Source organism: Apus apus, chromosome 4 (assembly GCF_020740795.1).
Source record: "Apus apus isolate bApuApu2 chromosome 4, bApuApu2.pri.cur, whole genome shotgun sequence".
Taxonomy (NCBI): Eukaryota; Metazoa; Chordata; class Aves; order Apodiformes; family Apodidae; genus Apus; species Apus apus.
The window spans coordinates 16,837,083-16,862,814 of record NC_067285.1 but is presented as its reverse complement, the minus strand read 5'-3'; the positions used below and the strand labels follow the sequence as shown (position 1 = coordinate 16,862,814).

Below are 25,732 nucleotides of genomic sequence, written 5' to 3'. Positions count from 1 at the left end.
TTTTTGTGTATTTTTTGCATGTCTATATGTATCATTAAAAATAAGGCCTCAAGGGACTGTGAGAAATCATCCAGCTGACATTCCTGACCCAACGCAGACTCACCTGTCAGGAATAGCTTAGATAGTTAGATAAGCATCCCTGTGAATCTCCAGTGGCAGAGATTTTTCAGCCTCCGTAAGTTGTGTTTCACTGCTCATCTATTCCAACAATCAGAATGATTTTCCTTATGTTGAAATTTCTCCTATTGCAATTTCAAGCTTGTTACTTGTCCCACTGAGCAGAGGAAGACTTTCTTTCCTCTGTGTGCAATTTTTCTTTATGGTCCTTTCTAGACTGCATAACCCTGATTCTTTAATGAATTTTATCAGAAATCTGAAAGACATCTACTACATTCACATTAGTCTAAATTGTTCTCAAAGTACAGTATTTAAAATTGGATACAGTATTCCACCTAGAAGCTTGTATTGCTCTAACATAAAGATTCAGTATCTGTAGACAATTGCTTACCTTTAAAGTAAAACCATAGCCACAACTGTTACTCTAATCTTAACAGTTCAGTCAGATTACAAGATATGGAAACTAATAGACAAATTGATTGTCAGATTAAAATGGAAATGCCCAGAGCTCCTCTACTGCTACATTTTCATCACTTGTAAACACACCTCTCTTTGCTACCCTGAGAGCAATATTCCCCCTTATTTTCCTGAAAACACTGCACCTTTTATGTTAGCATTCTTTGCCAGGTGAACAGTGACATCCCAAGATCTCCAAGTATTTGTGCCGCTCAGCATGATTCTTTTGCATCGTAACCAGCACTGTGCCTCCCTGCCACTTTTTATCTGCACAGTTAAAGATAAGTGGTTTATTTTATAGTTTGTCTAAGTATATGTAGTACAGTTACTGGCACATGGCAAATAACTGTGTGAAAGAAGGTTATCAAAACTAAGAATAAGAAAAAAAGCTGCACGAGCAAGTATATTATTATAAGTTGATACATTTTGATACAAGAATAAGATTTCAATTGTTATTATTTCATAAGAAGCTCTCCTTGTGTAAAAAATGTTATGCACAGTTTAGCTGTCTTTCCAACCACACCACACTGCATCAAAAGCACGTCATTCCCTTGCTCTTTACAAAGAACATTATGTGAAAGCCAGGATTTATAAACACGCTAGTATTGGTGAACCCTTTATATTAATGCAGAAACTTCCCTGGACCAGCATCTTCAAATGATACAGCCTCACACAATTTCCGCTATGTTGAAATTCAAATATCTGCAATGGACACAACTCAGAAGACTGCTGAAATCACAGATACAAGGTGCTTGAATTTTTTTTAATTACTTCCTGCCTTACAAAGAACTAAAGTTTCAGTTAAATCTTAGCATTAAGATGAGCTCCTTAGGCACAAACGTCTCTTTCCTACACATAACTAGAAAGAGGAGCACAGCAGACCTTTTTCTTGTTAATTTAATTTTAGGATAAAAAAAATTTTCATTCTTGGACTCCGTAGCTTCTGAAGAGTGAAAAAAGCTGTGATGTGATCTGCGTGTTTTATGGGGCTGGAGTTTTATAGTTGGTTTTAGTCACATGTAAGTGATGGCAATATTTGTCATTCTGCCTTCAAAATAGGTCTTTTGATGCACTTTAATGTAATTTTTTTATTTTTCAACATATACCACACTGATGTGTATAAATTTATCAGTAAAGGGTTTTTGTTCTTAAGTGTTAACGTTTAGCAAGCAGGACTAACTGCATTGTTGAAGTTCAGAAGAAGTGCTGGAATGAAGAAAAAATTTTAAAGGTTACAACATTATCAACTGTACTAGTCTTCCTCTACAGTACCAGCTTCTAATGAGAGAGTGTTCTATGCTAATTGAAGAAGGCCTCAGACCTATTGAAGAGAATACTGCTGACCCATAGCAGGCAAACTTATTTCATCTATAATACATAAAAGAACAGAATTTCCTTTTGCAGAAACTATGCCAAGTATGCAACTGGGAATACAGCACTAGCTGATTAATGTGCTGTTAAAAGACAACTTAAACTTCCAAAAGTAGTGCCATTAGAGATCAAAATTATTAGGCTGCAATGAAAAGCACAGTTATCTTTAATTTAAAAAATGTTTAGAAAGACAGGTATGAAATTAAGACAGTTTCCCTCATAGCAAAGCCTTGAGATTCTGAAACAATTTCTGTTTTACTCCTTAGTTCATCATTCTTGGTCAGACCCAAAAGGTGTGCTTTTACTGTTCTCTTTTTTAATAGTGCAAAAAAATAATAAGTCTAAAAAAAAATTAATTTCAAACCTAAAATGCAGTAGCCTTTTTTTTTTGCAAAAAAAGTCAGGTAAAATACTTGAGGCCAAATAAATTACTGTAATGTTTTTGTGCAACTGAATTATAATACAGTAGTCCTTTAAATAACCTTAAGAAAAAAAGCTCTAAAAGATCCTTTGCTTTTGTAGAAGAGCATATTGGCAGTGTGTATAAAGCAAATATAAGTCCATTTCTAGCTCAAGCTGTACAGAAGTCAATATGTGCTAGTAATTCTCTATGCTGGCTCGTTGGATACTGCTCTTTACATTTGGGACACTCAAGAAAACTTTCATCAAGAAGGCTTGAATGTTTCGGGGAAGGACTTCTGTCATAAATGGTCAGCTTCTCTTCAAACACAGGTTGCATATCTTCTTGTGGTACCACATGTTTTGAAGATGGCTAAATGCAGATACAGATTCATGTTAATAACAGGGCCTGCTGGACAATTCTTACACCACATTTCAATTCTCTGCAGACTATTTGAGACAGGTTTCCCCACAGTGTCTGAGTGTGAATCCTTCTCCAGCTATCTTCCTAGCTACTCACACATTGTCTTTCCTTAACAAAATGATGCCTCCAGTCACCTCTATTTAGGATGCTGCCTTGTTATCTTCCCAAAAACTCTGCACTAATTTTCTCTTCTCCTGCAGATCCCATAAGCTCCCATGTGTGAAGGCTGTCCATTACTGTAAAAGGCACTTGGCTGTCTATTTGACAGCTACGCCTCTGGCTTCTTAGCACCTAATCTTACAAGGTACCTTACTGTAGAGTTCCAGAAGGACCAGTAGGCAGAATGCATTTCTGCTCAAGATTAGGGCAATCCCAGATATGACAGAACAATTACTTGTTTAATACTTCCCCTATTAATTTCTTTATTAAGTCTATGGCTCAAATCTAGGTGGCCTTCTTTGGGCTTATATAATAAAAGGCAAACAGATCATGGCCCTCACAATACAACAAATGACCTTTTTAATTGTAGCAAGGAGCTTGTCTTTTTGAAAATGAAAAAAACCTCAGATTTTAATGAGCCACCCATCTAGTGTCAGAGAAATTCAGCCTCTATATTTAAGGCTTGTGTCCTGTTCACTAGCAGCAAGTCTCAGTAGCAGCATACTGTTGCAAGACTAGATATACATTGTGATATAAAATAGTTATGTACCCTGCTCAGGAACCTGACTGTTCGGGATCTCCTGGATCTCAGTGCATGCTGTAGAGGATAGTGATGCCTAGCTAACTGACATGGGTTCTGCACCTTGGGGCTACATACCTAAAGGATCTAAGGGCCTGCAGTGAATATCTGGTGACATTGAAGACCCATGACACTTGAAATAAGATCCCAAAGTTAAAAGATGCACATTTATGCAAAATTCCTGACTAAATTTAACTGCAGGCTATACAGTACATACCAGAGGGTCCAGACGGGTTATTTGCTCCCTGGCCTTGCGCAGTTCCTTATGTACTTTGTTTAACTGATGCTGCAGTTTCTGGTGATCAAGCTTTTCATTCTCCAAGTCTGTGGTGCATATGTGGACCTGGCAACCCCCAGAAATGAAAAGCAAAGATTAAAGTCAGAATTATTAAGATGTGGGGGGAGGGGGTGGGGAGGGTATAAGGAAGAGAGAAATGTTTCCCCTTTATATATTTAAAGTAAGTTTTACTCTGCTATCATATAATAAAATGGGATTTTAAATATATATACATTACTTGCTGCTTTCACTACAGTGAAATTCATATATGACCAATTATGAAAATCTTCTCCCTTAGTAGAGGTGAAGATTGAAGTTACTTGGTTGGAGATTATTTCAAGCTGTCTTGCAGTCTTAAACTGAACTGTTCATAGAAAAGCATATAGTGTGAGTTCTCATTAAAACCAGTTTCTACTCCAGGATCATTCTTATAGCAAGACAGTTTGGACAGAAACTATAGGTAACACTGCACACCCAAGCTTAGCAAATAAAATGCCTTTTCTTTCCCCAGTAACATAAATTAGATCTGTATGGAAAAAATAAAGATTGAAAAGATGACACTGCAATTATTTGTGTAATTTTTTGAAGAGTATATTAAAAATCTTCAATAAGCTGGTTGGTTTTAGGATGTTTCCCATACCAGTTGAGACTGTACAGTTGAACAAGGGATTGTGGAGAAAATAGCATCAGGTTTGATTACACCCTCTTCTTCTGTGAAAGGTTACACATTTTCCTCTTGACAGATACATAAAAACTTCAAGATTTTAGAAGCATCAGGAGTTTATTCACTGTTGAGTATTCATGTCTAATAATACTTTATGTAATATATTACTCTTAAATTTGAAAAGTTAGCCTAGAAACCTTTGTGCATAACACAGATTAAGTATCAGCATCTTAGCATATAATTCAGTACCTGTTGTTCCAACAAAGCTATCCTAGCATGTTCTTGATGTTTGAGCAACAATTTACGAAGAAGTTGCAGCTACAAGGCAGAAAAACATTTGGAATAAAGAACTTCCTTATACAACAGTTAATAAGCTCAACAAATAATGAATCTAAAAGGGAAGGAAGTAAACTTTTCTGTTCCAATGCCCAGAGAAAAATGTATGCCTGTTATGCAACAGCCAAACCCAATTTGAATATCTCTACTGCTCTGGGGAAAACCCCAGTGAAACATTATCATTGCATTGAGCAGGGGGAATGCAGGAAGATGTTATAGTTCAAAAAAAATCAAACTAAACTTTCCTAGGTAATTACTAGGATACAGACAAAAATATAAAACCAAAACTTACATCTGCATTAACATGCTATGATGTTAAAAAAAAACATTTATTATTACCTTGAGGATGAATTTGATTAGAATCAATTAAATATTCTCTCACTGTCCCTCTTGTATCCCACAAAACCAGGGAAATAAGTGAAAAAGTAAGTTATTTGTGTTTTAACAAATAAATTTCACGCAACTATTGGTTTGAATGAAAACCCAAAGAAATAATTTCATTTTAACCACAAGGATATGAGTCTATATGTGGAAAGCAGTTACCAGAGCAAGTGAGTGTTGGTCCATTCTGATTAATTACGACTTTTCAGCTCTCTATATTATTTGCTAATGATCTTGAATGTAAAATCCATCCACTTACTTGACATAAAAGATCTTCAGACTTTTTCATTTCTTCTCTGAGCTGTCCTTTAATAGCTTCATTTTCGTGTTTCAGTCTCTGCACTTTTTCTCTAATCTTATTTTCATTTTCTAGAGTCTTCATTTCAGCAACCTGTTGCGACTGCAATAAGGCATTTAAACTCATTATTTCTTGTTGCATTTCTTCATACTTCTTTTTGAATTCAGTAAGTTCAGATCTCAGTTGTGTTACAGTGTTTCTTTCAGTCTTGAGATCACTTTTAGCAGTTAGTAACAGCTGGTCATAATATTTTTGCTTTTCCTCTTGTAGATGACCTTAATGAGTCGGAAATAATTGAGATAGTTACAGAGGGAAATAACTTAAAAATCAGAACACCAAATCCTTCACAGCATTTTAAGGCATACTCACAGAAATACTCTAGGCTACACAGCTCAGATTGGCACTCAACTTTAAAACTGCTTTCAATACTTCTAATGCAGTAATGTCTCCTTCCCAATGTAGTTACCTGGAAAACTGCAGCTTGGCTTGCACGCAGTATTCTGTTCTACAGCCACTTCCTTCACTAACAATTACAGCAATGTTACATCCTTTGCACTGACTTCACAAGCTCTATGATCCACACACAGCTCTTACATGGCTTCATGCATTATACTAATGCACAGGAAACAAGGCCCAAAGACACTAGAGTCTCACTTCCAGACTTAGACTCCTTAGCCAAGGTTCTGGCATTACTCTCTCCCCAGAGATACCTTGGGACCTGATGGGCCCTACTTCACCACTGTTAACTAAAGCCAGACTATCCATTGTCTTTTGCAGAATATCTTCTTAAATTATATGCTATCATTTACTTCTAAATTGCAAATAAAAGGGATTAGAATAGGGGTTTAATAAAAAATGCCTGCTTCTTGGCTAGTGACTGTTACTTAAACCAGAGTTTGGAAAATCTCTGCTTGTTGATCCAAGAAAAGTTTGGTAGGGAGGAAGACAAAAAAGGAGGCAGTCTGCAGAAATTCAGTAGCAATAAAAAATACACCCAAAAGCAGAACAAGGAATGCATGATTTCACAGGCTTTGCTGATTTTTGGCATGGTAATATGTTGACTTTGTACATTTCCTATTGAAGGCTTCCCTCATTCTTCAAAGTGTCCTTTACTGGGGAAAATTCTTGCTTAACCATTCTCCCTCCCCTCAACTAGGAGCTAAACCTTAGCTTCTCATTAGAAATACTCCCTTGTAGGCTGATGAGTTCTGCAGCGATATGCCAAGTTTTTCCTTGGAAAAAGCAGTCATATGTATTTTCTACTTCTATAGCTAGAAACTTGGATTTCTGCTGCTGTCTACCTGCTCGAGGAGGGAAACTTTCTTATACCCTTAATCCTACTCTCCTGGCTGCTCTGACAACAAAGCTTTGACTGCAATGATTAAAACTCATGATTTACATCTGGTGAGCTACTTCAGTCTGCCTCCCTCTCAGATGCTGTTCAGAGATTTCTAAACAGTACCAAAACAAAATTGCTATTTTTTACTCTTTTGCATAAAGATTCAAGCAGTAATATAAAAAACAAGCCACTGCACATTAATTAGTGTGTGGTGTCTGTGGGCATACTTCTACTCCTCCAGATGATGCTAGTTTTCTTTAGTGAATTTGCCTTGCAAGTCAGTTGCAGCACATGTGAAATCAATACTTTGATAATAAGAAAAGCAAACCAACTCCTTCTGGTTCTTCTGTTCAACATGATTTTAATTTCATCCCACAAGGAAGTGAGCTAAAGGTGGCCAGATCCATATTGCGAAACCCTGGCTTGGATAGCTGCCAAAACCTACCACAGGTTTTCATGCTCTGTAAGAATTGCTCAGGTGAGTAAAGAACATGGCAGTCTTGAGTCATTTTTATAATATTTATTTTGAAAAAAAAAAAGTAAAAAACCTGATCCACACCTGGCTAATAAATCCTTAATACTGCTTTTATCTAGGTTGAAAGTGTACTTTGAAGGATGGGAGACATACCTATATTTGCCTCAACACTTTCCACAAACAGAGAGGTTGCTAATAGAGTGTCAAGGCTTCCTCTTTGAGGAAGATAAGAACATGAACTACTGTCAATCAAGTAATGTAGCTAGATAAAAAGAAGCAAAGAAATTGTACTTAACCAGCTTTACTTTTAGGAAACCAAAATGTTGAGAAGAAAGTCTTGATTTTGTTTAATTGTGCTACAATGTTTTAAAAAAAAAAAACAAACACCTTACTCTATAGATAATTATGGTTTTGGTCACCTGTGGGGAAAAAAAGTTGATACCTTCCAAATTGAATTCTTTACGTTCTTGTTGGCTGACTATTCCTGACTTCTGCTGAAGTTCAAATATCATTCCAAGCAGTCCCCTGACATATGCTTCACGTTGCTGGTCATACAGTAGCCACTGTTGGTTCTTCTCAAGAGCCTTCACAAAAAGGAACATTAGAACCACAAAAAAATCTCCGGCAATTTATCAGATATTAAAAGTATTAGTTGTCTCAAAAATGTTAAAAATATATATTTTATACAGTTTAAAGATAAGCTAGTTAATGCTGCTGCAATTTGTAGTAATCTCTGTATAACAACAGCAGTCTTAATTTAGAAGGATAAATGACACTGTTGAGCATAAATTAAAATTGCAGCAGTATTATACACTGATTGGCTTATTTTTTGGAATGGGAAAATTACTTAAAAACAAAGGCTTTCATGAGTCATGCCCAGATAATGAAGAATTAACCTTTCAATCTCAAATATGAGACATAAGGTAACAGATCTTGAAAATGAAATAAACTAAAACTATCATTGCAACTAGAAGTTTGTAAGAACAAGGACATGGATTTTATATCCGATTGGATCAGATTATTCAGGTTGGAAGGGACCTCAAAACATTTCTAATCCAACCCCAACCTCATGCTATCCCAGGCAGCATCAGCACTGAGGTCAGACCAGGTCATTTGGGGCCACTGTTTTGTCAACAACCACTTCGTTCTGATGTTCCAAGCAAAGCTTTTCAGAGGTTGGAAATATTGTCTTTTTTTTTTTAACAAGTCTTTTTAAATCTAAATTGTTGTCTTGTCACAAAATAATTTTAGATATTATGTTTTAAAGGTAAGCATACCCTCTGAGGTCCCATACTACCCAAAAATGTATATATTTTTTAATCTACTATTTGCATTTGCAACATTGTACATGAAACTTACATCTTTCAGTTGTTTTTCAACTTCGTGAAGATTAGTTGGTGATCCAGTACTGTTTGCAACAGCTTCCTGCAGAGAAAGAACCTGTTAATTGTTCTTGATGAATAGATGGCAGAAACAGTGACACTAGTCCTGTACAACTATTAATCTCACATAAATAGCATATGGATATTTTTTAAATGGAAAACAGATGCACAAATATTTAAAGATCTTTGTAGTGCTTCTTGCTTGTGTTGGTTGTTTTAAAGTGATCTAATTTATGTAGAAAACCATTTCTTAGATTTAAAATAAAATCTCCTAGAAGATAACAGGATGAAGATTTACATTTCATTTATTGTATAACTCTGCAACTCATATTAAAACAGTTCCTAAGAAAAGTATCATTTTTCTTCTGCAGAATTGCTATGTTGAAAATGCTGAAGGGTGCAGGAGAGCTTCTGAGAAATTAAGATATTTAGGGTATTATTTAAATACACAAAAAAGGTAAATATTCTATTTTTGTATCCTTGTATGTTTTACAATGAGCTAGACCTATAGGAGTTGTTGGGGAAAGATAGAGACCTTGGAAAGCTAGCTTCATTGGGATAACAGGAGGATTATACACACCTAGGAAACCATGCAAGCCTGTCTGGAACAATAAAGACACAGAGACTGGTTTTCTGAGACCTGATCTACAGTAGAGTGCTTAAAGTATGAGCTGGAGAATTCTGTAGACCCATCTAAAACTAAACAGTTAAACAGTTATATTTCTTTCATAAGCTGATATGTTTATTCACTGCATAATAGAAAGCTTTTTGAAATTGTGTTAATATAAATCACAAAGGACTTAAAAGAAATATAGATTACTACCCAAATCCAAGCTATATTTTCCCAAAGTTTTCCTGTGTTTCTTGGAACATGATTTAGAACAAGGTTTATAGCTGAAAAAAGTACAGGATAGCTTTAAATGCAATTATTAAGCTTTAGCACTTCCTAATAAAAATAGGATTTAGAGACACTAAAAGTGCTCAGATTCCTTTTCTATAAACAGAGCTCTGTCTCAGTGAAAACTCTCAAAATTGTTTTATACAACTGTTGTTTAAATTTCAGGGTATATCTGCTGTTTATATGCCACCTAGCGGTTTCAAGCAGCATTGCTAGTCTTATTTTCAAGTTTTCCAAGACAGCCAGTCAAAACATCAATCAATTATTTTCCTTTATTGATACATCAGTAAAAAATCTAAAAGAAAATTCTGATTTTAAACTGATGGATATTTTGGTAGTTCACCAGCAAAAATATCATGGAAATCTCTTGAATTAACATACATTTTAAATTCTCTAACAAAGTTCAAAGTCTCTTGAAATTGTTCACGCATTGCATTTAAAGCAGTATTTCCCAAGATACTGCATTATTAAAAATTATACATGAATGGATTATTACTAAATATTAGTAGATAAGGATATTCTCCTCTATATTTGTCTACTTCTGGAAATTACTCAACTTCCCTGTAGAGCCTGGGGAACCAGCACCATCTGCTGGTCAAAAACTGGACAAAATTTACAGGCACCAGTTACCAGGTGCTACTTAATGAGGTACTACTACTACATTTTCCATGAAACGTTAGTACAGACGGAGTGGAAAAATAACTGTAGAAAACTAAATGCACTTGTAAAAGTTGCCAAGTACCTGGCATCATACCTATTAACCATTTTAAATGGGAGAAGTAACTCATTATTCCTGTCCTGTCTTCTGCCACCGTGAAGTATTTACCATGTACAATGCCATGTAAAGTACAGGCAACTAATTTGAACAGCCAAGGAGGAAATGAGGATTTATAGCAGCATGGAGAAGAAAGATATATTATAATAGTTTGAGTTGCAAAGAATCTTTAAAGGTCATCTAGTCCAAACCACATGCAATAAGCAGGCACGTCTTCAACTAAATCAAGTTGCTCAGAGTCTTGTCCAACCTGACACTGAATGTTTCCAGGGATGGGCATCCACCACCACTCTGGGCAACCTGTGCCAATGTTTCACCATCTTCATTGTAAACAATTTCTTCCTTATATCTAGTCTAGTCTAAATTTACCCTCTTTCAGTTTAAAGCCATCATGCCTTGTCGTATTGCTACAGTCCCTGCCCCCTTTAGGCACTGAAAGGCCACAATAAGGTCTTCCCAGAGCCTTCTCTTCTTCAGGCTGAAGAACCACAACTCTCTCAGCTTTTCCTCATAGCAGAGGTGTTTCATCCCTCTGATAATTTTTGTGGGCTCCTCTGGATCCGCTCTTAACAGATCCATGCCGGTCTTGTGCTGAGGAGTAACCAGAGCTTAACACCCCCACAGTACTTCAGGTGGGGGTCTCACCAGAGCAGAGGGGCAGAATCACTTTCTGCACCTCCTGAGCACACTTCTTTTGATGCAGCTCAAGATATGGTTGGCTTTCTGGGCTGCAAGAACACACTGCTAGCTCATCTCCAGCTTCTCATACACCAGCACTTCAAGTCCTTCTCAGGGCTGCTCACAACTCTTTCATCCCCTAGCCTGTATTGATAGTGGGGGTTACCCCAGCCTACATGCAAGTCCTTGAACTTGGCCTTGTTGAACCTCATGAAGGTCACACAGGCCCACTTGGAGCTTGTCCAGGTTTGTCTGGATGGCATCTTGTCCCTTAGACCTGTCAGCTGCACCACTCAGCTTGGTGTCATCTGCAAACTTAATGAGGGTGCACTTGATCTCCTAACATCATTGATGAAGATACTAAACAGTACTGATCGCAGTAGAGACCACAGACCTCTGAGGGATACCCCTTGTCATCAGTTTCCATCTGGACATTGAGCTGTTGATCATTACCTATTGTTGGATGTGACCATCCTATTTTGTAACAGATAAGGTGCTTATTGGGTATAAATTCCAAGTCTAACCTGTAAAGAGGTTAAAGTTGGTATCTGCAACTACCACATTCCTTCAGCACTTACCTGGGATGCCTGAAAAGCACCGGTTCTGTTTTCAAGCTCAGAACATTTTGCAGTAACTGTGGATAAATTACATTTTAACTGACTCATTTCTTCCAATAGAGAACGAAGCAACCCTTCTCTCCTTTCTGCTTCCTTTGTTTTTTCCTCTAATTGATGTTTTAATGAGGAGACTTCGCCATCCTTGGTTTTGGTTCTAAGCTTGTCTTTCAGGCTTTGGATTTCTTTGTCCTTCTCTCCAAGAAGATGGTTGTATTTCTCTTTTTCTTTTTCAAAGGAAAGTATTTTCTACATGAAATGGAATACAAAAGTGACATAAGTGTCACATGCAACAAATGCAAGTTTTGCAACAGCTTGAGAGAATACTCACTTTGAAAGATTCTCTCTCAGCCTTTAATTAGCTGAGAATATTATTTTTTACTCAAAACAGACTAATATAATGATCATCACAATGCTACAGTGATCACTTGAAATATTTCAAGTGATAGCAAAAACAGTCCAAATTAGGTGAAACACGGAAAGAATGCAAAGAACCACATTTTATAGACTTGGTAGCTACTTAGCTTTGCACATGAACACAGATCACTACATTGGATGAACCTTCAAGCACAGTACAAGAACCTCAAACAGTACAAGAACTCTGGAACCCTTCCAGTGAAAAGACTGGTGATACAGTTCTTGGTGTTGGTTAGCATGTTTACTAGCTTTTCAGAAGTAGAAGAGCCCTCTTGCAAACTAAATGACATTAAGTGAAATTACTAAAGAGTGCTTATAAAGCATTCAGAAGAAGAATCCTGTTTTCCTTTTATTTTCAAAGTGTGCTTTAGTAGACATTATCAATAAGCACTCTCTTTTCAATAGGCCTCCAGGACAGGTAATTATTACATAACATTGCTTCTGCATTTGAGATACCTTGGGGCTCTACGGAAAGTTCTGTTATGAGAGCAGTTCCTTTTACATGAGAAAGGTTGCTGTTGAAATCATACAAGTTCACATCAAGTCATTAGCAGATGACAGGGAAACTGAAAGAAATTGAATTTCAAAAATTTGGAGAGTGGTTGGAGACCACACAACCCTCATTGGAATTAAAATATCGACACCAGATAGTTCTGATTATATCTAAACATCCCTGGTGAATTTCCACCTTTAAACTAGGAACCTCACATTAACAGTATATGAGCTGTCTAGACAAAACTGGTACTTGGGTCAGCACTTCTCAACTGATACTGTAGAACAGACACATGAAAAGCCTTATTGTAGAGAAACAGGCTAGAAATATTAGTGTGCCTAGACTCTATTAGTTGTATGCTTTGAAAAAGTCCATTTAAAGTTTTCCCATCCTTCTATGAAGCCTGACAGTATGCACCTTGGTCACTAGCTAAGTCCTGAACTTCTTTTCTCTGCAACAACATATCTACCTTGAATGGACTACAAGGCGTGGAAATTGGGCTCTGTTCTTTGATTGTATAGAAAGAATAATGCAGTGAACAGATTGCAGTTGTGCTTACCTATAGCTGAGTGGAAACTTGATGATACATTTCAAACACTCAGCACTTCCTAGCGTGCTCTTAGGCAACTGTCAACACAATGTTCTTTGCAGAAATGCTCAAAATAATTACCTGGGACCAAATGTTCCTTACAGTTAGACATGTGAAGATAGTTCATAATGGACTAACTGGCACTTCTGCCCTCACAGCTTTGCATTTAACGGCTTTGACCAATGATTGCAATTTGATTGGTTCAGCCATGAAAAATATTTGAAAACAAAAGTGTCAAACAAAAAACTTTGCTTACTTTGATGTCACTGTTTAAGAGGAAAGGTCGACACCTTGCTTACGAAGTCAGACACACTCCAGCTCACATTAACTGTCCTGTCACCAGGACAGCCCCGGTGTTTACCGGGCATCGCAAACGCTGTCTCGAGCACAAACACCCTCCTCACCTCCAGGAGCCCCTTCCTTTCCGGATCAGTCATTTTGCCCTTCCCTTTCAGGACTTCCTCCACCGATTTCCTCAGGGCAGCGTTCTCCTCCTTACACTTCTCGAGTTCATTCTCCGACCTGGCGGAACCCGCCTTCAAGCCCCACTTGCCAATAATCATCTCCTTGGCGCTCCTGGAGCTCATGGCTCAGCCAGAGGGAGAGCAGGGAAGCAGGCGCCACGCGCAGCAGCCCCTCCCGCCGGGCAGGACGCGACTGCCGGCACAGAGCGAGCCCGGCCCCGCCAGCGCAGGCTGCCCGGCCCCGCCGCAGCGCCCGGGAGGCAACGGGAGGCGCCGGGACGCGCCCAACGGCGGCGGCCCCAGCGCGCCCCTGCTTCCGGGAATTTGAATCCCGCGGCTACCGGATCGTCACTTCCGCCCGGGCTGCCGCGGCTACGGCGCCCCCAGCGGGTCAGAAGGCAGGAGGAGGGCTCCGAGAATGCTTCCGCGAAGGCGCTGCTAGAGGGGCGGGGCTGAGCGGGGCACGAGCGCCGGGCGGCCGTTAACGGCTGGCGGGGAGCTCCCGAGCTCTCCGCGGCGCCTGAGAGGGCGCTCCCCATTGGCTGGCGCGACCGCGCTGGCCAATGGCATCGGGCCTTTCTTCTCCGCGCCTCATTTCCCTGCCGCAGCGCACGTGCTCCGGGCCGCCCCGGGAGGCGCGGTGGCGCAGCTGCGGCCCCGGGGCGAGCGGCCCCGCGGCCGTGTCTGTCTGTCTGTCTGTCTGTCTGTCTGTCTGTCCGTCTGTCTGTCCTCTGAGGGGCAATAATTAGTGTGCCCTTTGAGGGGACCTCCCTTCAGCGTTGTGGGGCAGCCGCAGAAGGAGCGGTGGTGGCAGGTGAGCGCCACCTCACGTTGCTTCCCAGCGGATGGTTCCGCCGCCCTGCGGGAGGCTGCGGCTGCCTCGTGTTGGGCAGGAAGGGCCGTGTCCGCCAGCTGCCCGGGCAGTCAGCCTGGCCGGGGCCCTGGCTGCGCTCCAGCTGGGGGACCTGTTCGGGAACTGGGATGGGCAAGGGTGGAACAACCCGCCGTGGTGCTGCAGCCAAGTATTGCGGGTTTTCTCCGTGCTGTATCTTCCATGTCTTTATCCTCACTGAATGTATTTGCTTTCCATTACCTTTTATTCCCTAGGAATCCTCAGCTACCCAAAATGTAATCATTTTAGAAAGAAAGCAAGGCCCATCTTGGCTTCCGAAGTCATAAGCTAGGATAGTTCCTTTATGACCATATAAAAACTAGGCTGAACTTTGTCCACGTATGACTCATTTTGCTCAGTCTTGCTGGCTTCTCTCATCTGTACTTAAAAACATACCTTGCAGTGGTACCGTGCATCACTTGTTTTTGTAACATCTGGTCTGCAGCTGAGAAAAACTGCTGTAAAGCTGAAGACACGGGTGGCTTAGAGCAGAGGTGTTTTTACTTACCATGTAAGCTTTACCTTGTTTAATTCTACTGCATGGATTTATGTTGACAAAATATTTATAGGCCTCTAAAGAATACAGAGGGTCTTCTCATATTTTTGCAGATATTACCTTAATTATTCTTTACTTACGCATAGATACTTTAATAATTTCTCAAGAGATCTGCCAAATTCGGCGTGTAGTATTTCTTCCGTGTAAAACATTATTCCAGAGCACAACTGAAGGGGGAGCACTTCAACTGGTTTTGAAGACCGTAGGGTTTTGTGATTATACACTCGTACGGCAGCAAGCTGAACGCATTTACGATGAAGTTCTAAAAATTAAGATGCAAAATATATAAGCGATCGTGACATTTCATACCTTAGTATACCAAGAGGTAGTTGTGATCTTGAGTGCTAGAGTTGTGCTTAATGTTGACGTTACGTGTTCTTTTCTTGGCTACTTAAGAGAGACTTGTAACACTGCTAAAGAGTATAAACGAGACAAAGAAAAATCTGCACTTGTTTTTACAGTGTGCCCTTTATGTTACTGGATTTCACCAGCGAGCACTCTTTTTGTGCAACAACACACAACTTGGTGTCAATTTACAGGTAGCTTAATTTTTTTTTTTTCAAGCTAGTCCGTCATAGATCCACCCACAGACCTTACTGCAAACCAGATATTCTCTGCCTCTTCCTGCTAGCATTTCAGTCTAGAAGTTAAGGAGACTGAAACTTAAGACTTACTTTAATTTCTTTGGTAACAATCGATGTTTAGTCAAGACTGGAAACAATGCTTCGGGTGATTGTGGAATCTGCTACCAACATCCCTAAAACAAAGTTTGGGAAACCAGATCCTATTGTTTCTGTTATTTTTAAAGGTAAGGAAAACTGTCCTATAAATATATGCAGGGAAGGGGTTTTCTGAAGGATAGTACCCTATGTAAGTACTTGAAAATCTGTGAAAACATGTTTTCCTGAAGTTACACCTGATGTAACTTTAGGAAATCTTCAATTAGACAGGAGTTACCTGAATGGAGTTTGAACTGGGTGGAGTGCATGGGTCTTTTCTGACCAGCAGTTCTTCTGTTTCAGGATCCACATTTTACAGACTTTTCCAAAGGCTTAGCCCTTTGCTTAAAAAACTCAAATTTAACTGCATAGATAAATCCACTTTTAATTCTGGTATTGAAGATTACCTGGTTGTTTTGCATCTGAAAAATACAATTCCTCTGTCTTGGTCACTTTGCACAGCCCCTGCTCACTCTTATACCAATATTTATTGTGAGTGGTTTATTGCTTTTATTACCAGTATGTTGAAAATCATTAGTACCATTATTGAAGGTGTTTGGTTTTGTTTTGGTTTTTTTACAAACCAGATTGCACTTTAAAATTTTGCCTGTTGAGGGTATATAATTTAAAGATTTAGGAAAGAAGCCACATTTTACACCTTCATTGCTTGTCAGATACATATGGATAAAGTGAGGAACAGTGTTATAAAATTAGCATTTATGTGTAAAGCTAATTATATTTTACAGTAGATTTTATCTGTTGCCATAATTTCCTCGCCTGGCTGCACTAAGGGAACTTGATTTCCAAGTATTGGTTTATCTTTAAAGTGCAGAAACATCCAAGCAGTTTTGGATCATGCAATACATTAAATAAAACTGTGACAGTCATCTTAAATCCTGGTGACCTGCTTTCCTAACTGTGCACTGAAATGGGAATGGTATTTCCTAAAGTATGAAAAATCATTGCAGGGGTTTATTACTTTCAGAAACCAAATCTGAAATAATGACATTTTGCTGGACCCTGCAAAAGGGTAAGGCAGTGCATGTCCAGTATCTTAACATCCAAAAGAAAAAGTTTTCAGATACTTTATTTTCAGTATCAGAAATGTAATATAATTCCATTGCCTTTTTTTGCTTTTCTGTTTCAAGTTGTTTTTTTTACCCCTGGTGTGTTAAGGCAAGTGGCTGAGCCTGTCTGAGCGTCATTTGAAACTTGCTAATTCTTAAAATATTTTTTTATTTGCCTGGCAAAAAGTGCTGATACTGTTATTTCTCTGGTGTGTTCCATTTGTTTCTGCTGCTTCTTCAAGCATTCATAGTCTCAGTGCCTTGTCTTTCTCTTTGCTTTCCTGTCCGTTTGCCTTTCTTAGATACCTCTGTTCCTGCAGTTTCATACTTCAGAGTTGGTTTATGCCTTTGCTTCTTTTTGCCTTGTGTGTTTAATTGATCCTTGTAATCTTTTGTTCCTGCTGTGTGCTAATGCAATTGAGTTTTACCTAGTCAATGTAAGTTACAGATTTGTTTTCTTCTGCATTCCTCAGTCCTTCAGTTACCCAAACACAGAACTTGGGCAACAAACATTAAATGAATGAGTTTATATTTATCATTTATGTGCTCTAACTGGAATTTATAATGTCCACAAACATGCTTAAACTATTGTCTTAAATACAACTTCATAATTGTGACAGTTCTTTTAGCAGTATTTTTAATGTCTCCTTATACCAGGAGACATTTTATGTGGTTTAACTACGTATTAATATATTGTCTGATTTTTGCTTTCTGTCCAGAGTAATTCAAGGGAGCCAGAAAATAGCAGGCTTTTGCCAGCTATTGAGGAGCTCAGATTTAATTTGTAAGTGAAGTACATGGTTGCCAGCTACGTGACTGTAGGGATCATACCTGAAATATGTTGGACTTCTGGCTGTTTATGTTTGTAGGTGTCTTTTATATACAGCCTGTTTTCTCTAACCGTGTTACTGTGTAGATGTGGGAAACCACTCTTATTTTGGGGAAGGTGTATGTTGGAGGGCAGCAGTCTTTAAGAGAATGCCCACTGTAACTCCTGGGGACATAAAAAATTGTAAGTTTATTTTCCACACTGGGAAAAACTCAGGTGTTTGCAGGTCTTCCTCAATAGCTCTACAATCCATTTTCCTGTTCTTGTTTAACTCCAGAGTGGTCTTGGAGAAATCTTAGAGAAGAGCGCTCATTTGACAGAAAATTGCTGTAGAAATTGACATTTCATTGAACAACTTTTTGTTAGCTTTTTCAGACTTTAGCCTTTGCTTTTGTCAGGTTCAGTAATTTTAAAACTTCAATGAAAACACACAGTATCTCTCAGGATTAGATCTTAATGGCTATGCTGTGAAGGAAAAGACTAGTATGCAAGTGACTCTGCAGACACTTTACATGTTAACACACAGACCTGAGGACAGTTTAATCTATGTATAGAATAGACCAAATTTGTGTAACTAAGCTAGCTATAGACTATGCAGTCAGTACAATTAATACAGTGGCAAATATTAGGAGGAAATAGGCAGCTGTTCCTGCTGGGATGCCTTTCTTACAATAGAGGGGTTTTGTCCAAGCATTTTATTTTTTTTGCACATTTTATGTTCAGTCCAGTGGGATGGAACTTTTATTTACTTTACTAACAACTCCCTGTTCAAAGAGAGCTACACCCTGAGAGTAAGCAAGTATTGCTGTCTGAAACTGGGTGCTGTTATTGCAGAACTAATAATGGACAAATTCTAAGTCAAATTAATATGAAAAACTGTTGCCATTTGCTTAAGTGGCACTAAGTAGTAATGATTAAACCAGTACAATTCTTTCAGTTTGGCAGATACATCAAACTGGAGAAAAATATGACAGGTTGTTGTCTTTGGGTATAAAAATGGACATAGTTGCTAATATGTTGAGTCAATACTAGGACATTTAGTGGTTTGGTCATTCCTTTTGACTACCCCACTCAGCTTTATGCATTAAAAGCTGATGTGAAATTGCATTCAGTTTGATTGCACTGACCTGAATAAAATTTCTTTTTCTATTTGTGCTTAATCTAAGAGCATTCCAGCAGCCCTGCAGTAATTCATAACTATGTTGGTATATATTTCAGTATGTGAAACAAGAATATTGGAGTGTAATGCATTACTATATATTTTCAGTTTTGCAGGAATTAAATTACCATAACTTTAATTTCCTGTTTTCTAGAGGTCACTATTTGATTCTGCAGTTGCTGCCACTGTGCAGTTTTAGTTCTTCATGAACAAAATTTTTATGGAAAACTGAAATGTGATTCTCTCTTGAATCTTGGCCTTCAGTCTGTCCTAAAAGATTGTTTCTGCTATTCTCCAGCTGCTGAAATTGATAAAATGCTAGTTATAATAAAAATTAAAATTAAGATGACAGCTGGTTGTTTTGCAGTACTGTAATTACCTTTCTAGTGATGGAACAGGTACTACTTAATTCATTATTACTAATCCTGGATTAATTTTATTTAACATTGCCCCATCATTATCACTAAGTTCTTACTATATTAATTTCCAGTTAAGAATATTAAACAACCTGTGGTAGTATAATGCCTCTATCAAGATAAAGCAAGTAAGGATTTATTCTACAGTACCAAGGGTAGTGTAGTTCTTTTTAAAAGAAACAAGTATATAGAGTGGCCTACCTGTATCAATTATCATTTCTTACTCTTACTTCTTGGTAGGGCCAAGCTAAAAGTGATGACTGGCCTTATCTTGTGAGTCTATACTGATATGGTTTAGTCTTGTCTACTGTAGCTGGATTCATTACCAGTAGAGGAAGGCAACCTGAGGACCTGAAACTTACATGAGCTCCTGGAGTAACTGGGTGGTTCATATCACCCTGCTTGGCGAAGATGTTTTAGTTTTTTTTGGTGGGGAGAAGAAGGCCCTTCATCAAGAGTTTAAAAAAAAAATCAAAACACTCACACAGAAACCCAAACAAATCCAAAAAACCCCAAACAAAACCAGTGCATTAAAGGAATGATAAAAAGTGTAATAAAAAGTAGTGAAGAAATATATGCAAAATGCATGCTCAAGGAATGTGAATGTTATACTCAGGCTGACTATAATTACAAGTAAAACCCAACGTAAGTTGTGTTTCCCAGTGGTTTTCATTCAACTCCCATACAAATGCAGAAAAAGAATATTTTTTTTTTTTTTAGTATAAACTAGAATATACGTATTGTTAGGGGAATTATAAATCTTACTCTTGCTTTTGTGTAAATGGATAGTCTAGAGTGGAAAATTATATTTCTTGTCTAGAATTGTCTTTACTGTTGTTTAAGCTAGGGCTTCCCTTACCTTACAAAGTAGGGATCATAAGACTTTTATCTTTGGTTCTGTCAGGATCAGGTCTGTGATTCACTCTCTTTGCAAAACAGCTGCAGCTGTTCCTTTTTTCACCAGCACTGAGAGCATCTTTTCCCTGACTCCCATTTCCTATTTGTAGGGGGCCTTGGACTACCAGTGCCAAACCCTGGATATTCTGGGATATTCAGTTTTGAAAATGCTTTGTCTCCTAGTAGATAACATGAAGTTGATTTTCTCTTACTCGCCTTAATTAGTTCTTTGTTCCACAAAATGCAAGTTCACAGCATGGTATGTTATGAATGCTCATTCCTTTGTGGTGTGATATGAGTCAATATCCTGTTACATAAATGTGAGTCAGTTTTTGCAATTTACAGTATGGGATGACTTTTCAGTACATCCCACTCTGATCCAACAAAAAGAACCACCACAGTCTGTTGCTTGAATAGTGGTTATATGACCTTGCTCATGTGGCTTATCTTTACTTCTGCTTCCCAGGCCTTTGCAACATTTTCCTGGCAAAATATAGCTATAACTTGCAAATAATAAAAATGCTGTTACCTTTGCTGTAGTCCTTAAATACAAGGATTTTGTCTGAAACTTAGCCTTTCTGTGGTGGCTGGGCGTGTTATAGAAGAACCGTTAGTTTACTGACGGTACGTAAATATACTCATTTGTTATCACTAATATATGCAATTTCTGTTTAGAGTGTCCCATGTGTGCCAGTGTTTGTTTGTGCTACCTTGTTTTGTGTCAAGACTTTATCTCCATTGGAGCTGTGAACATATAATGCAACTAAAAAGTAAAAAGACATGGCATGTTACTTGCTCTGAACCTGTTCTCAGAACAGAATTTTGTTTCCCTTTTTAATAGGCGAGGGGAGCCTGCAAAGTGCCTCTGCAACTCTGAGTTGTTTTATTTCTCTCAGTGTGGCATTTCAATTCAAATTCTTTATTCTATATATAAGTCACACCACACCCCTCACTGCTATGATTTTTAGGTTGACCAAATGCAAATTTTACCATGAAGTAAGGAAAAAATGTGATTTTTGCACTACAGTACATGTCAGTGATCTTCATAACCTCTGGAAATCATTTCATCAGGAAAGACTACATTTCCTCTTACATGCATGTGTATTTCTGTTAGTATTTACTCCTGCTGGCACTGTAAGCATAAACTTTTGGAGATTTGCTTTTTCCAAGTCATTTTAGTTCAGAGCTGAACTACTTATAAGTGTTTTCTAACTCAGATATGGTAAACGTGTAACACATTTCCTTTACTACTGAAGTTCATCACTTTGAGGTTACTGTTTGGTTAGATGTCTCCAAGTCTTTTAGTTTGTCTTCTTTCATCATTACTGAAGTTGCAGTCAAGAGTCATAAAAGGTTGAGAAACCTAAACATTAAATTTGCTTTTTGGCAATAATGTTAAGCAATCTGAAACAAAACAGAATAAAAAGCCTCAATTACTAAAATTGCTCAGGGGACCTTTTGATAGTAAAATGTGCAGCTGCTGGAAGAGGCAAAAAGATTTGGAACATTTGGATTTAAACTTTCTTTGAAAGGTGAAAGGAAAAATTGTGACATTTGTGTAGTTCTTTAGCAAAAATAGATCATCACGCTTTGTTTGTATTTTCAGATGAAAAAAAGAAAACAAAGAAAATTGACAGTGAACTTAATCCTGTTTGGAATGAGGTAATTTTTTTTTTTTTTTAAGCAATTCTTTGCTTTTTTTTGAGACAAAATGCTTATATGTCAGTCAGTTTCTACAGTTGTGAATATTAGTTAGGAACTAGTGAGATACGTTCTTTCAAGGTGTTAGTGAATGCGGGTGAATGGATTAATCTTGTGTCATGTATTACAATCAATTAAGTAATGTTTTTAGGTAAAAGTAGATGGATACCTGGTGAGTTCCGTCTTACGTTGGACTAAATGATATTCAGCCACTGCTTAGCCACATGTATGAGAACAAAATTGGATCCTTTATTATACACTAGGAAAAAACCCTGCGAACTTAGAATTATTAATGTATTGAAGTTCCTTGTTTATTTTTAGTACTGCCACTATTTTGCATCTTTACTAATGTTTTTCTTGGGGGAAATATTTTCTTAGTAGTGTGTTTTTCACAACCAGAAAGGACAGCTACAGATTATTCTTACATTTTGTAATTAGGAATACAAAGAAAGGGAACCTACAAATATTTGCCTAAAGACTTCAACCGGTATTGTAGGGAAATACTATCAGATCTTATGAATGATAAGAAAATGCTTATGTTAGTATGAGGAAGTCAAACTGCAAAAGAGGTAATGGCTTAGTATTAGACATTTTAGTTTTTTTACTGTTACTAGTAACTAGTAAATCAAGAATGTGCTATGAGCATGTTCCCAGATTTTTAACTTTGCTTTTGCAAATATAAACTGCCTCTCGCTAAATGCAAAACTTATTTCTGAATAATTTTTTTGTATGCTGTTTATTAGTTTACACAGAACTTGTAATTATAATTTTATTTTGCTCCATTTTTTTTTGTTCAGATTCTTGAATTTGACTTGAAAGGAATTGCTCTGGATAATTCATCTTCCCTGACGATTATTGTGAAGGATTTTGAAACAATTGGACAAAACAAGTATGTTGTTTTTTTCCCAGTATGAAACACAACTTTCATTATTGATGTCCAGGGGAAAAACAGAACTGATAGTAGCTGGAGAGAAATGATGGATGCAGTCAGATGATTTCTGATGTAATACCTACTTGCAGCCTATAAGCTAGTGGGCTCTCCATACCTCACGAGTTGCATTGTCGCTCTGAAACAATGTCAGCTTTCTTTTTATACTTAAATTTATGCATGCTGAAGCTAAATTCATGGAACATTTTAGGTGTTTAAGGCAGAATTTAGGTAAAATTTATATCTCTTCACTGTAATTTGAAAACCACAGCTATGATATTTCAGTTGGTGCTTACTTGTAATAAAGGTCCCTGTATATCTAGATTTATGCCCCTACAGATATATCAGGTGCAGGTCATCATCTTGCAGAATGATGCAGGGCAGTACCCAAGACTACTATACATGTTAAGTGTCCTGAAGGTAGTTTTGAAGACATCTTAATTGGCATTCTCAAAAGCACAGCTAACACGAGCCACCAAAAAGTACAAAATGCAGTTAACCAGCTTGATAAATCTCCCTGAGACACTCTATTTTATGTAATTTATTGAAGCCTTGCCTAGGAAGAGGGGAAGCCAAAGCTCCATTTTCTATGTTGTATATAGGGACTGAGGTCCTAGAATCATCTCCTGGGAGTCTTCCTTACTCATTAGGATAAATATGTCGGATAAAATACAAAAGCTATCTTGGGAGTGTAATCTGGGTTTCTGTTTTTTTGAGTGTCCTAGTTAGTGGGGGTCTATAAAATTTAATATTCCTACTGTACTCTTCCTGGCCTAATGAATCATGAGTTCTCTGCATGGTCATTAAGAAGCTTGGACTTGAAAACTGAAGTAGCTTTCCAAACTTCCCCAAGATCAGCTTGCAGAAGTCTTTTTCTGTGTCAGATGTGAGAGTATCTTCACTCACACTGAACAGGGAAATGAATTTGTCTCTAATTGTGGGCCAAGCGTTATAAGCCTCAGACTTGTTTCATATGTGGAAGACTGCCCATCTCTTATTCATTAAAACATTGTTTAAAAATGGATTGAAGATTTTTTTCTTTGGTCGGTAGTTTAGGTTTTATGTATTGTTTTGTTGGGTTTTTTAAAAGGTAATATATAGTTTGATATTAAGAGTGTCTTCTACAAAAAGTAAATTGAATAATCTCAGCAAAGGAAGAAAATGGATATCTAGCTTCCCATTCCTTAGAGGAGGACTCTAGAGGGTTAAAAAAATGAGGTGAGAGGCCACTGAAAATTGACTTTTCTGACATTAATTTATTGGAAAGGAAAGGCAAACTCCTACTAACAGTAGAGGATGTAGAGTTTAGGACATCATAAGATAGCCCCATTTTTATTATGCCCCTAACAGGCAAGGATTTAAGGCTCTTTACCTCCTGCACCATGTGTCTTTTGGTTAGTGCTGTTAATGCATGTTAATAGGCTTGAATCCTACCACTGCAGCATGTACAGCACCTAGATACCTAAAATTGGGTTCTGCATTTTTCAGATACCAAAAAATAAAGTATCATGGTATCTAAGGCTGCAGATCTTCTGTGTATGGTGCTCTTTTTTTTTGCCTTTTTTTTTTTCTTGCCTTTTATTTTTTAATTTGTGAGAGGCTAAGGGGAAGTTTCATTCAAGCAGTTGGTGGTTGAGTTCTCAGTGCTCAGACAAAAACTTCATTTAATGTAAGATGCTTAGTTTTTATTTTGTTAAAATTAGGTTTTATTATTAATTTTTATCTACATGTGCCTGGATAGCTATCACAGAAAATGCAAATAGATTTCCTTCAACTAAAAAATGAAACAGTTTTTCTACACGTGAAGTAGTTACAGTGGAAAAGATGTAAAGAGTGTGTGATTTTCTGGAAATTATTTTTTTGTTTTGCTTTAAGCTTACTGTTGAAAACACTGAGAAAGGAGCTACCTTGAATTGAAGCTTCTGTCTTTATATGAGACATTACAAAGAATTTAGAGTACTGAAATGCTGTCAGGTGAAATGCCAGTGCTATTGGCATTTCAACATTTTTATAGGTTTATACTCTTACAGAATAGAAGCATGTAATAAGTAAACATATAAGTAATTGAAGTGGCTTGTGTGATTTAACTTTTAGACTAAAACCTTTTTTTTTTTTTTTTCTAATAAGAATAGACTTGTTCCTATGAATTAAGTTGATAGGACCTTTTGACTGTGACTGCTGAAAAAAAAATGTTGCTGTGAGAAATGAAAATGGTATATATTGAAACACTAAAATTCAATTAATCCACATCTTATTAAAAAGCATAATATGTCAACTTTAGTAAAGCTGGAGGGTACTTTTTGTCATTTGGATGTAGACTTTGAGATTCCTGTTCTATTTGTGATGAAACAAATACATAATGCTGACTCCAATTTATGTGGTTCTGAACATAAGATGACAGATTTATTTTAAAAGCCCACAAATTTGGAGATTTGTAGGATTTAAGCTTTAATGTAATACCAAAATTGGAGGTGTACAGGATACCTTAAAGTAATGCATGCAGATCATTTCAATAAAGAAGACATAAATTACCAGTTGGAATTCTTTGTAACCTCTTGTGTTCTGCATGACATTTGTTTTGTGACTCACACAGAAATAAACCTGGTGCCAAAAATCACTTGCAGGAAAAGGGTAAAGTCTGGTGTAGCTACAATAATCAGAAAGGTTTTCTTTTAGATTATCTACAGCAGGGATAGAGTGTGTTGACTTTGTTGAAACATGCTTGTACGAAAAGCTCTGACAAAGTCTAGGAAGTCTTTCTTAACATGCACAGCAGGATAAAGCTATCTCATAGTGGTTAAGATCTTCTATCTCTGCTTAAATCCTAGGATTTTTATCTGAAAAGGGAGATAAATACATTAGGTCAAGCATCACTCCTACAGATTATTTTTTTGGTTGGTTTGTTGGTTGTTTTTTAACAGTTTATCAAAGATGAGATGCCAATTCCCTACTTCTTTGTATGAAGTCCTAGATTTTAACCAA

At 37.5% G+C, this 25,732-nt stretch overlaps 2 protein-coding genes across 2 annotated transcripts in view; one reads left to right on the top strand and one right to left on the bottom strand.

Annotated features, from left to right (window-relative positions):
- Window positions 1–1,315: 1,315 nt before the first annotated feature.
- On the bottom strand, window positions 1,316–13,709 carry CEP55 (centrosomal protein 55). Its single transcript, XM_051619796.1, has 8 exons — window positions 13,527–13,709; window positions 11,588–11,872; window positions 8,636–8,701; window positions 7,719–7,860; window positions 5,424–5,737; window positions 4,697–4,765; window positions 3,724–3,849; window positions 1,316–2,716 (listed from the first exon to the last, which is right to left on the bottom strand). The coding sequence occupies exons 1-8, from the start codon at window positions 13,707–13,709 to the stop codon at window positions 2,516–2,518; spliced, it is 1,386 nt and encodes a 461-aa protein (XP_051475756.1). The 3' UTR covers window positions 1,316–2,515.
- A 2,045-nt stretch (window positions 13,710–15,754) lies between these two features.
- MYOF (myoferlin) overlaps window positions 15,755–25,732 on the top strand; it is a 66,537-nt gene continuing 56,559 nt past the window's right edge. Inside the window, exons 1-3 of the mRNA XM_051620013.1 lie at window positions 15,755–15,842; window positions 21,728–21,783; window positions 22,620–22,711. Of these exons, the coding sequence (XP_051475973.1) occupies window positions 15,755–15,842; window positions 21,728–21,783; window positions 22,620–22,711 (236 nt within the window). The remainder of the gene's footprint in view (window positions 15,843–21,727; window positions 21,784–22,619; window positions 22,712–25,732) is intronic.